The sequence below is a fragment of the Bidens hawaiensis genome, unplaced genomic scaffold (genome assembly GCF_021521415.1).
Source record: "Bidens hawaiensis isolate Kalapana, Puna unplaced genomic scaffold, B.hawaiensis_p1.1 tig00011192_1, whole genome shotgun sequence".
Lineage (NCBI taxonomy): Eukaryota > Viridiplantae > Streptophyta > Magnoliopsida > Asterales > Asteraceae > Bidens > Bidens hawaiensis.
Genome location: NW_027491870.1, coordinates 824,607 through 837,819, shown reverse-complemented (window position 1 = coordinate 837,819; position 13,213 = coordinate 824,607). Strand labels below are relative to the sequence as shown.

Genomic DNA, 13,213 nt, shown 5'->3' with positions numbered 1-13,213 from the left:
ACCCACAACAAACGTTCCCACACCTCCCTTTTCAAATGAAATTGTACCAGTTGCTGCTGCTGAAGAAGCCGTTGCTGGTGAATCTTACAACAATGCATCCATTCCAGTTCCTGCAATTGTTGTTCCATTTGATGAGAATCTCTGGGATGGTCCCATTGCACAAGAACATGTGGTTGATCAACCTGACAATGTTTAGACAACCACTGATGTTCTAATCAATACTCCTCTCATATTCCATCATGTAGAGAGCCTCACGGTTGATCTTCAAGTGGAACCAGTCACCCAAGTGGAGGACATACCCCAACTACCCGTTCATCAGACACGTCCCACCGGAAACATCATTGGTTCTTCCCCAACAGGCATCCAAACAAAGGAGCAAATATGGAACTATTAACATATGTCTTATTTCTTGGTTTATCTCACAGGTTTAACCAAAGGACTACAAGGTAGCTATGAAGTAAAACTCATGGGTTGAGGCAATTCAAGATGAGTTGTTACAATTCAAGAAGCTCAAGTGTGGAGGCTGGCTAAGAAGACGGAGTACCAGAAACCGATTAGTACAAGATGGTATTCAGGTGCAAAAAGGATGATAAAGGAGTGATTATAAGAAATGAGGCATAACTGGTAGTTCAAGGTTTCTCTCAGCGCAAAGGCCCTTATTACGATGAAGTTCATGCTCATGTTGCTAGGCTTGAGGCAATTCGTCTCTTTCTCGCCTACGCTTCACACATGAACTTCAAAGTATATCAAATGAATGTGAAGACCATCTTTTAGTATGACAAAGTGAAAGAAGAAATCTAACAACTAGGTTTTGAAGATCATGAACGTCCTGATTACGTTTATCGACTTGATAAAGCTCTCTATGGCCTTTATCAAGTACCTCGTGCTTGGTATGCTATGTTAGCAGAACATCTTTTGAAGAATGGCTATAGAAGAGGTGTTATTGATCAAACACTCTTTATCAAGAAAGTGAAGTACGATCAGATTCTCATCCAAGTATATGTTGATGACATTATCTTTGAATCTAAATCTGAAGATGTGTAGAGAGTTCGTATAGGTCATGCAAAGTCGGTTTGAAATGAGTTCATTGGGGAAATGAATTTCTCTTGGGACTTCAAGTTGAACATAAATCAGATTGGATTTTAATACATCAAGAGAAATACGTATGTGACATTGTTCAGAAGTTTGGGTTCAAGGACTCCAATTCCTTCCTCAATATGATTGCTACCCGATCAGTGCTAGCTCCAGATCCATCAGGAAAATCAGTTGATCAACACCTTTATCGGTCTGTGATTGGCTCCCTGATGTATCTCACTTCCAGCAGGCCGGACATTATGTTCCTTGTCTGTCAATGTGCAAGATATCAGTGTGATCCATAAGAGTCTCACTTAACCGTTGTAAAGCCGTATCTTTCGGTACTTAAAGGGAAAGCCTCGCTTAGGTCTTTGGTATCTCAAAGACTCCCCTTTAGTACTGCATGCTTACACCGGCAGTGATTATAGGGGATGCAATCTTGCAACATCGAGAGGATGTCAGTTCCTGGAAGACCGGTTGATTTCTTGGCAATGCAAAAAACAAGTAACAATTTACCACTACCGCTGAAGCAGAATACATTGTCGCCTCTGCCTGCTATTCACAAGTGATTTGGATCCATCATCAGCTGCTAGATTACGCTTTGAATTTCTTTAACACCCATATCAAGTGTGATTACAAAACAACCGTTTGTATTGTTAAAATCCCGGTCCAACACTCAAAGACAAAACATATTGACATCCGAATGCATTTTATTCATGATTGTTATAGCCGTAAACTTGTTTGTATTGAAAGGGTCCACACGAATTACAACGTTGCCGACCTTTTCACTAATGCCTTTGATCGTGTCCAATTATTATTTCTCGTTGAGTCGTTGGGATGATTTCTTTTGATTAAACATCATTTTTATTTTTGTGTGTTTAAAATTTTAAATATTTTGAAATGTGTCACTATGTTAGAGGGAGAAAATGAGTTAAGTTTAACTCATCAAAAAGATTTTATCATTTTTAACTTTAAGAAAAACAAAATTCACTTGACTTTGCCAAAAATATTTAATACTTTATCTTTATTTAGTGTTTTATTATATTATGCTAAAAAAACGTTTCAAAAAGATATTCTCTCGTTTAGAGGGAACTCTTACTTAGAGGGAGTCGGATTATATAAAAATTATAAAACTTTGAGAAATCGATCCGACCTTTGAGGGAGCTCTTGCTTAGAGGGAGTCGGATTATAAAAAAATCAAAAAACTTTGAGATATCGATCTGACCTTTGAGGGAGCTCTTGCTTAGAGGGAGTCGAATTATATACAAATTATAGAACTTTGAGAAATCGATCCGACCTTTAAAAAATGATAAGAAATTGTCCCTAATGATCTTAGCACATGAAAATAGTATATCAAAGGTCAACAAGATCATTGCTTGATGTGTAGATAGGCTTGACAAACGAGTAAGTGTCATAGCGATATGTACTTAAATTCCTGCCTATGCTAGGTTACGCACTCATTAAGCGGTTGAAAACTCCAACATAAGTCACAGTGATGAAGGAAAAATGTTATTAGTCAGTCATACGCGAGCCTGTTAGTGATTGATTACCAGAAAAATTATTCTTGTTTTCAATACAAATATTGAAAATCAAAATGATAAAGCAGAAAAACCACAAAGTGCTTAAAAGAATTTATATTCAACACAAAAATGTTGAAAATTAACAAACAAAAAGGGGTATATTAGAACCATGTAACGTGGAGCAAACAAGTAACTCCTAAACACTTTATATGAAGGCTTGTAAGTCCGTATGGCAAGTAAGTCCATGGTTCAACCTTTATTGTTTGAAAAAGTTTAAATAAGCTTATAATGTTTGTAATTTGTCGAATTACATGGGGACCACGTAAGTATCGTGCTTAATATATACCCTAACATATCCCATTGACATCTAAATACTTGTTAATCTTAAAGTTGACAAATTATATCTACAATTGACTTTGGGTTCTTGGCATAATAATATTGAAATAGAAGTGTGATCTTGGATGTTAACGGATAATGTGATTTCATGTCGTGATCTTTCTTAACAAAAATATGTAAACTCTTAATATTTATAATTAGTATATTAATTATAATATTAATTTCATCTTTACGTCATTTGCTTTATTTCTTAACTTAATCTATTAAGTATGTTTTAATTTATATTTAATTTTAATTTTAAGTTTTATTGTTATTTTAATTTTAATTTTTTATTTAAAAAATTATTTTTAAAATTAGTTTTATCTTTGATTATATGAAAGGTTTATGGGCTTATGATAAGGTCCTTCGTGCAAAAGTTGTTAAGTGTCAGATCAACAAAAATATATCGTGTATATATTTAAAGTATTCAAATTCGGTGGGTAAATATATTTCAGGTTTAAATCTGGAAATATTTTTAGAGTTTGGGGGTCGAGAGTGTAAAATCGTTTAAAACTCGAGATTTTTTATCCCTATCGCGAGATAGGCTGACCCTATAAATAGGTTCACACAAAATATCTTCTCACTTTATCACCTTCTATTTTTCTAATACTCTCTCTCTCTTCTTTCCTTATCTTTCACCGCCTTTAGATCTTCAAAAACCCTAGATCTAAAATACAAATTTACCGCTCCTTCTTTTTATTATCATACTTGATAATCATCATGATGAAGCCTTCACTAGGGATGAGCAAAATCGGTACTGGTACCGTTTGGTACCGGTTGGTACCGATTTGGTACCGTCGGTACCGAATCGGTACCAAATTTTTGAGTTTTGGTACCGATACGGTACAGGACGAGACCTGTATGTCCCGAATTTTTACCTACAATCTAGGTACCGTCCTGGTCCCGTACCGGTACCATTACCGAACTGAATAATTCGGTACTGGTACCGGTACCAAGAATTCGCAAATTTCGGGACCGGGACCGGTCGGTACTGATCTCATCCCTTGCCTTCACCCATGTTAATACACCTTTCATGGTATATTTCATCTCCTTTATGTTCTTGTTCATTAAACAGTTCCACTAGAATTTTTCACAACTCATACGAACAAAATATGTTGGTGTTGGCTACTATTGTTGTTATAATCTTGTTGTCGTTATAATAAGGGACCATTAAGTTGATTTAATTGAGTTTTCTTAGTTGTTTGTATAGTTTTTAAGTTTTAGGTCACTTTCGGACCTATTTAGGTCTAATTGACCTGAGAAAAGTGTTTGAAGATGAGATTGAGTTGCCCAGAAACTCATGTCGGGTTATATGAACCCAGAAAAGGAAAGGGAAATGGATTTGGAAAAAATATGTTATTCATTCGAGTCTGAGTTCCATTCGAATTGAATTGTTAAACCATTCGAATTGAATCTGGACTCGATTCGAATGGAATGGGACCTCTCAAAATTTCTCTAAGGACAAAACAAACGAATCGAATATACTATAAAGGATTCAAATCGAATTTGATTCCAATCGAATTGAATTTAAAATCATTTGAATCGAATTCCAAATTCGGTTCGACCGGCTTGAAATTCGATTCGTTTCAAACTCGATTCGAATGATTTACACTTGGACAAAATAACTTTACAAACTGACTTAAAAGACTCGAATAATTTATAATTCAATTCCAATCGAATAGATACACACTTAATCCAATCTAATTGACTTTGATTCAAATCGAATCCTTGGATTTGATTAGATTAAGTTTTAATTAGATTTGATTACTTTTGCATCCGATTCGATTGGTCTACATTCGATTTGAATGGATGACACTTAGGATCGTCATTAGTTTGTCCTATCAACTAAAATGGTTTAATTACAATTCGATTCGAATGGTTTGCCCTTGGCAGTTTCACAATTCATCTTCAAAACAGTTTGCTTATCTTTTGAGACTTTAAATTTTACATACTTTAATTTTCTATTTTGAATCTTATGAAAAGTATTATCTTATATTACAAACTTATTGTTTTAATTTTTTTTTGTTAAGTTAATTTTTTTTATTTAATAGCTAGTATGTATATAATAGTTAGTCTTAATGTAGCAACACAATATGTTATACCCTCTTGATCTTCCAAGGAAGAGAAAGCACAAGGTGTTTACATCTATGATCAAGGGACAACAAGGTTGTCCATTGATGTATGCTATATCTGTCAACCTGGAGATCCATAGATCTTGGGTTGAACAATTTTGGGTGAATGCTAAGACTAGAAGGGAGCTCGATCAAAACCGAAGTTTCAAATCAAAAATTGACCATCACTGAGGAGGTTATGAGAAGGGTATTGGTGATCAAATATTCCCCGAATCATACATCTGAGAAGTTTGATTAGAAATATCTTGAGCAATTTGTCAAAGACACTTGATATGATGTTGAATGGACCATCTGTGTGAAGAGACACTTACCCGCCTATTGGAAGTTCCTATTCCATATAGTTTCCCATTGTTTATCTACACAAAAGGGTGGCTTTGACAAGCTGAAGGTAGAATGGGTTGGAGTGATGGCCTGCCTCACAAACTAAACAAGATATAACTTCTCAAGGCTTTTCTTCAAGAGCATGCAATCAAATTTGCAAAGAAAACATGGAGAATGTATCCTCATTTTGTGCAACTAATTCTAGATGATCTGCTGAAGAAAGTTCCATGACCAGAATATACAGAAGAGGTTGATGCTGAAGGAAATGTTATCGATCCATCTGAGCCTTATCATGCGAAGATGGTAAGACAAATGGTATTTAAAGCGATGTTGGAGCTAGTGGGGAGAAGCGGGTATAAGTACAAAGGTCAAGAGCCTGGTGCAAAGTTCGGTCAGTTTGCTAAGACCGAACCTAATAGTGAGGAGACAGGAGAGGAAGAAGGGTATAGTGGAGATGATGGTGACGATGACGACAATCAAAGTGGTGATGATGTTGCAGGAAATGAAGAAAGTGACCCTGAAACTGATGTTGAGGGTGAGTATAAGACGGAGAGACTTAATGAAAAGGAGAAAAGGAAGGCTGGTTTGTCCTCAAAAGAGCCGTGGAAGAAGAAGAGGAGGAACCCGGATGCCCTTTGATGCATTTGAAAAGGATGAAGGACTCCAAAAAGTCTACATCTTCAAAGATGCAAACTTCGGTGAAGATAATCTTTCCTTCGATTTCTCCCAACCAACTACACTACCACCAACCACCACTCAAACTGACCCTCACCTAGCGTCACCAACTACCTTAGACCGCACAATAGAAAAGCTTAAGGCCAAACAAATACACGTCCCCAAAACCAAAACCAAGTCAAAGACCAAAACCAAATCCACCTCCTCTAAAACACTAATAGATGAACCTGTCACACCTCCTGAGACCTCACCATCTAGGTTAGATGAACCCATACCATCCTTCCTTGAAAATCATCCCACATCCACCATCCAAGCCGATTCCGAAGCCCCATACAACAAACCTTTTCACCCCTAGGCCAATGTCACCTTTTAGCTCATCAACATATCAATTCACCCCACCAATCAAAGGTACATCTCTTTAGACCTCCACGTTCACCTCATCAATCTTCTCCTAAACTACATCACAAACCATTCCAACCTCAACCCAACCAATTAGTCTACCCTTAACCATAACCACATCCTTACCTACCCAAACCATAACTATATATGCCTACTCAAACCACCAAACAACCAACCTTTTCAATCACACCTCCCTCCACCACCAAAAGCTCAATCATATCAACTACATCATTGTCAAGTGGTAAATCAAGGAGATCTCCAGTGTTTCGGGATCCTATCCTTGATAGGATTAGAGCACTTGAAGAATCAAACGAACATAAGGTGAAGCGGGAACATTTATTTATCAAGTTTGTGAGAGATCAGCAGGATGTGAATGAGAAAGTGGTGAAAAAAAGAGATGCACTTGCGGCTCAGGTTGCTCAGTTGGAGCAAGATAGAGAAGTTGACCGAGCCTTGATTGAAAGTCAGAGAATCAGGATTGAAAACTTGTAGTGGTGGGTGGACAATCAACAACAATTGATTAATCAAGACTCTCTGATGAATGCTGAACATCATGATGATATCGTCAGACTTCAGTCAAGAGTATCGCATCTTGACACTAATCTTCCTTCCTCTTCCAACTTTGCTCAAAATCTAATGAGGGAGTTAGAGTCAATCGTTGATCGAGCCATGGCTAAAGTTGAGACCCTTGGTTCAAGGGTGACGTTTCTGGAAGGTGAGTCCAGTTCTTCAAGGAACGTGGGCATGTTGATTGGAGATAATGTAGAGCTCATGCTAATGATCGAGCGACCAAGACCTTGTTAACGAGGGTCTTGTGAAACGTTATCTTGCAGCAACTGAAGTGATGAGTATGACAGATGACGATGTTGAGTATTTAAGGAGACGTCTCATGGAAACATTCAAAGGATGGGAACAAGGAGACATTACACAGAGCAAAGTGAGAGGAAACGACCTGCCTTTGCCAATCTCGTTGCCGATGCCAGAAGAGTTGGATATCAAAGTAGTCTTGTTGATATAATCTTTGGATCTTCAAGGAAGGGCGCAAGTGGAAGCCGTGTAGGTACTACTGGTAATGAACCTACAATGGTTATTGGAACCATTGTGAGCACGGAAGTCATTGCTACTATTGTTGCTAGCACCAGTCAGGTCAGTGCTATGAATTCTGCACTTGTTGCAGCCAGTACGGTTGCACATGTGATTGCTCCTGCTCCACAAGAGCAAGTGGTTCAAGGTGATGATGGTGACGGCAGTGATGGCGATGATGATGACGAGTCGGATGATGATGATTTTGATGGTGATGAAGAAGAAGGTGGCGATGAAGGTGTTAATGAGGATGATGATCCTCATGATAGCTTCGATGAACCACATAATGACAGCGGTAGTGGTGATGATGAAAGTGGTGGTTACGGTGCCACCGGTGGAAATAAGGCGAGTGAACCACGTGACTCGCCAAGTGAAGCAAGAAGAGTTAGAGAAGCGAATACTGTGCTAGAGGCTGATATCACCTCAATCTTTATTGTTTGTTCTTTTACAGGTACTGACTTCACTGGCAATAAAGATAATGACGATGCCGACATCAATTACTCTCCTAACTCGGACACACCGGTTAGTGATGAGCCTGTGGTGGCTCTCCCTGCTCAATCTCAGACGACTACTGGTGTTGTTGATACTGATGAATTGTCTCACGCTCATAGGTGACACCGGAACAAGTCTTACTCTATCAGCAACCGAGAAAGTGTGAAAGACCGAATCTATCTCTACTTAGATGACTCTCTAATTGTTTATTGCAAGTGACACACAAGCGGCGAGACAAGGGCAATTCGTCGAGCCAACAGAGACCTTACCTACATACATATCACTAACATGCATACTCTGTCTGAGCTCGACATGAATTACTTCAGAAGAATAGTGGGACACTATGTGACAGAGAAGGGGCTCAAGGGTTGGTTCAACAGGTTCTTGAGCAAGCAGTGGAAAAAGGATTACCCGAACTTCAAGCTCAACAAGGGTAAGGTCTTTCATCATCCAATAGAGATCAATCCCGCCACTGGAAAAGAAGAAAAAGATGTGGCGATACAAGACTCACAAGGAGGGCCGAGCTATTTATCATGGAGAACCGTTTCTGCCCAACTTGTTCAAGCACTTCGTATGTTGGGAAATTGACAACACCACATGAGAGGTGATTCACTGCAAAGATATGCACCACATCCGCTTCTTTGACGAGCATGAGCTTGCAGCACTCAACAAGGAAGACCTCCTGAAGCTGTACAACTCACCACTGGAACCGTTGAAGACTCCAGACGCGACAAAACTGAGGGAATAGTTGAGAAGTTCAACAAGTTCGTACGCTATCTTGTTGACAATCAACTATACAATTGCGAAGGCGACTTTGATTATGAAACCGACTGAAGACAAGAGCTAACAGATTAAATACTAAATACTAGAGGGAGATTGTAGGGCCCTGCTTTGTATATTAGTCTTTTGTATTTACTCGTTCTACTAACGTTGTATTTAGTTAGATCGTCGGTTTGTTCTTGTATGTTTGGGCCCGAGGGCATGTAAACAAAGCCCATTGGGCCGTAATAATGTTAAGATGGTGCATGGGAGCATACACTATAAATAATGTATGCTTCTCATGCAAACACAACCTTTTGGCAAACCTTATCTTATCAACAACTCCCTTCTCTCTCTCAACTTTCCTAACCGGGTAATAAGAAAACCAAACAAGATCCGAGATTTCGGTTTCTTATTAGTGATTTCCGCTAGCTAGTGTTGAAATTGATCCAAGAACACTAGGTGTTTGTTGTTTGATCCGACCACAGGACCTAGAAAATCGAAACTGGGATACGCAAAATGAAGAAAAAGGTAATTAATTTAACAATATATTTCGAAAAAATGATATCAAACAAATATATAAGTTATTCTATCATCTTTATCATATGCACATATGCAGGTTGCTACAGAGGAGGTGAATTTACTGTTTATTCGTTCAACAAAGTTGTATCATTTTATTAATACTTGCAACCAATTATTTTATACTGAATATGATGTAGTTACAATAGCTAATTACTTACGTTTTTACATTCAATATAACAAATCGCACACTGAATTCGAAAAGCAAATAATAATTGTCACAAGGTAGGGCCATATTAGATTTGGGACTAGACTAGACTTTTAGAGTTCTAGTCCGCCACAACCGAAGGCTTGGAACGTTGGTTAATTAAGCAAATTTAAAATGAAGGAATCTTAAAAACAAAAAAATTTAAAAAAACTAAAAACGATTTATTTCAACGTTCTAAACTAATTAATTAACTTACAAAGTAGAGTATATAACAATAATAATCATTTAAGTTCCTCTTTTTTATAAAACTCATCAAAGGAAAGTTTAGAGACGGTAAGGCTTTAAGTTTTCGGCAATGTTTTAAAAACCGGTTTGAACCGGCCGGTTCAACTGGATTTCGGAGAGAACCCCGGTATTTTATACCCGGTTAATTTGAACGGTATTGCTGGAGATCGAACCGGTTTAAGCCCACCGGATTTTTTTTAGGCCCATTTTGTTTTATATTTACAATTAAGTTTACAAATTACATTAACCTAGCGTCTAATTCTAATAATTAACCTACCAGCCTTCACCCTTTAACAGTTAACTCATACTCACGTACCATTCTAAGTTTGAATTGCCAATCTGCTATTGTGCTACCAAGGTCAATTTCTTGTTTTCTAAAGCATATTATTATTTTAAGTGATATAGTATCTAAATTCTAAATTACAAAGTAAAAAATTACTTTTTGTTTAATAATTTTGTATGTATGATATTTATTAATGGTTTAAAACTTGTTATCATCTTGCATCTATTGAGTATATACGGCTTTATTATTTTAATATAGTAGCTAATTGATTACACATGGTGATATCTCCTAAAAAAAGTTTATTGTTTTGTAGAATATGTCTGATGATCAGACTGAGCCACCTGTTCAATCAAGTGTTAGAGCAAAATTAGATAAAGCATGGGATAATGTAACATGTCAAAAAGATGAGAAAGGTAAATCAGTATATATATGTGATTTTTGTCTAAAAGTTGTGTGTGGTGGCGGTATAACTAGGATGAAGAAGCACCTTGCGGGCGTCAAGGGTGATGTAGAACCTTGTACAAAAGTATCGGCAGACGTTCGCTTTACTATGCAAGGACTTTTGAAAGAAACTGAAGTTAAAGCGAGAGGTAAGTCTATTGACATCTTAGATGGTGATGAGAAGTTGAGGAAGTAAATGAACAGTGTCACCAAACACAAAAACGAAAGAGGAAAGCTACACCGAATGTTCATCCTTTCTTTACAAAAGCTACAACTGATCCTTCTCAACCTACTATTAAAAAAGCTATGCAAAGTAAAGAAAAGGTACACGATGTTGACTTGACTCTTGCTATGTGGTTTTATGATGCATGTATACCTACGAATGCTTGTAATTCTCCTTATTATCAACTTGTGGTAGATAAAATTGCATCTATAGGTTATGGTTACAAAGCACCTAACTATCATGCTTTAAGGATCAATTTATTGAAAGATGCAAAAACTTCAGTTGGGTTATTAATAGATTCTTATAGAAGTGATTGGGTTGAAAGTGGTTGCACGATTATAGCAGATGGGTGGAGGGATATTAGGCATCGTCATTTGATTAATTTCCTAGTTTACTGTGAGAAAGGGATTTCATTTCTTAAATCTATAGATGCATCTGATATTGAGAGCAATTCTGTGAATTTGTGTTACTTGTTTGCTGAGGTTGCTGAAATGGTTGGGGTTAAGAACGTAGTTCAAATAGTTACCGACAATGCTGCTAATTATAAGTGTGCCGGTCAAATGTTATGTCAGAAATATCGTTCAATTACTTGGACCCCTTGTGCAGCTCATTGTCTAAATCTTGCGTTAAAGGATGTTTCAGAGTTAGAGAATGTGGCAAAGTTGGTCAAACTTGCATCTAAAGTAACTGTTTTTATTTATAATCACAAGATGCCCTTGAATTGGTTAAGGAAAAGAGAAGGTTGGACAGAAATCATTCGTCCAGGTCCTACTCGTTTTGGTACAACTTTCATTACACTAAAAAGTTTGGTCGATCATAAAAATGACTTGCAAGCTCTTGTTATATCTAATGAATTTAAAAAGATGTTGAAATTGGGAAATGCTATTGAATGTAGAGAAATTTTGATGAATGAAGTTTTTTGGAGAAATTGTTTGATTACTGTGACCGTGATGACTCCCTTGTTGAGGGTTTTGCGTTTGTGTGATACTGATGAAAAACCTTCTTTACCATACGTTTTTGAGGGGATGAATTGGGCAAATAAGGGAATTAAGGCATTATTTCAAGAAAAGGAACATTTGTATAAGCCATGTACGGATATAATCGATGCTCGATGGAAAAAGATGTTGTGTTCAGATATTCATTGTGCTGCATATTGGTTAAATCCAGCTTTTCAATATGATAAAGAAAATTTTTGTAAAAGTTATGAAGTCTTTAGGGGTGTTCTTGATATGGTTGAGAAGACTTTTTCGGGTGATGATGTTTTAGATGTTACAATGACTTTATGCAAGTTTCGAGATGCTAAAGACTGTTTTGGTAGGAGTAGTGCTATAGCTTCTCATAATGCTACTCACCCCGGTAAGATATATATATATATATATATATATATATATATATATATATATATATATATATATATATATATTCATGTTATTATTTACCATATTAGTTTGTTCTTATATTATTTTGATAACCTTATTGTTTTGTAGCCGAATGGTGGAGATTATTTGGTGGATATTATCCTAAAATGCAAACTTTTGCCATTCGAATATTAAGTCAAACCGCATCTTCCTCGGGTTGTGAACGTAACTGGAGTGTCTTTGAAAGGATTCACACGAAAAGAAGAAATAGGCTAGAACATGAAAGACTAAAGGACCTTGTGTATGTTCATTACAACTTGCGTTTACAAAATAGGTACGATATCTTGATTTTTTTTTTAAATTTCTTTTTAGTAAATCGTAATTTAGTTTTAAGTGTTAACATGCGGGTAAATGTTTTTCTAGACTTAAATATGCCAAGAGATCCTATGATCATGTCGATTATGAAAGTATTAATCATATGGAGTTTTGGGTGGTTGAAGAAGAGCCGGAAGGAGAACTTAATAATGATGATATTGATACCATGTTTGGTGAGGAAGGGAATGAACCGGTTTCTCAAACACAAGGTAACTTTTATACATGTTACGTTTTTCATGTAATTTTTTTATATTATATATTATCATTATAGGTAACTAAAACTTCTTATATATTATTGTAGGGAATGAAAGTGCATATACTCTTGTTGATGAGGATGGCGATGAGAGTGAATTTCATCTTCTAAGTGATCGTGAACTCGATGCATACAACACTCCGATGGCATGAATCTATTGTGCGTCTTTTTTAAAAAAAAAAACTTTGTTTAAAAGTTGATGCTTTTGTATTGTTTTTTGAGTATGGATTAATTTTTGGATGGTATTTTAAATGGAATCATGTGTTTTTATTTTTGTTTTTTTTAGTTAAAGTTACATTTATATAAAAATTTAGGGTAAACTAGATAAACCGGTTGAACCTCCCGGTACAATCCGGTTCAACCGGTTGTACCATTTTTTGATCAAATCCGGTATGAATAAAATACCGGTTTTTAAAACATTGGTTTTCGGTTCGATAA

General features: G+C 36.6%; 1 protein-coding gene across 1 annotated transcript; it reads left to right on the top strand.

Annotated features, from left to right (window-relative positions):
• Window positions 1–9,349: 9,349 nt before the first annotated feature.
• On the top strand, window positions 9,350–12,927 carry LOC143537463 (uncharacterized). The gene is made up of 7 exons (XM_077031230.1): window positions 9,350–9,361; window positions 9,450–9,464; window positions 10,439–10,538; window positions 11,003–12,145; window positions 12,277–12,481; window positions 12,571–12,731; window positions 12,824–12,927. Exons 1-7 carry the CDS (start codon window positions 9,350–9,352, stop codon window positions 12,925–12,927), a joined length of 1,740 nt encoding a protein of 579 aa, XP_076887345.1.
• Window positions 12,928–13,213: the final 286 nt, after the last annotated feature.

Bases quoted from the DNA above. Each gene is read 5' to 3' on its own strand.
- LOC143537463 (XM_077031230.1), top strand. The intron at 10,539-11,002 runs GTAAATCAGTAT...TTGCATCTATAG, and splicing joins ATGTCAAAAAGATGAGAAAG to GTTATGGTTACAAAGCACCT. The intron at 12,732-12,823 runs GTAACTTTTATA...ATATTATTGTAG, and splicing joins ACCGGTTTCTCAAACACAAG to GGAATGAAAGTGCATATACT.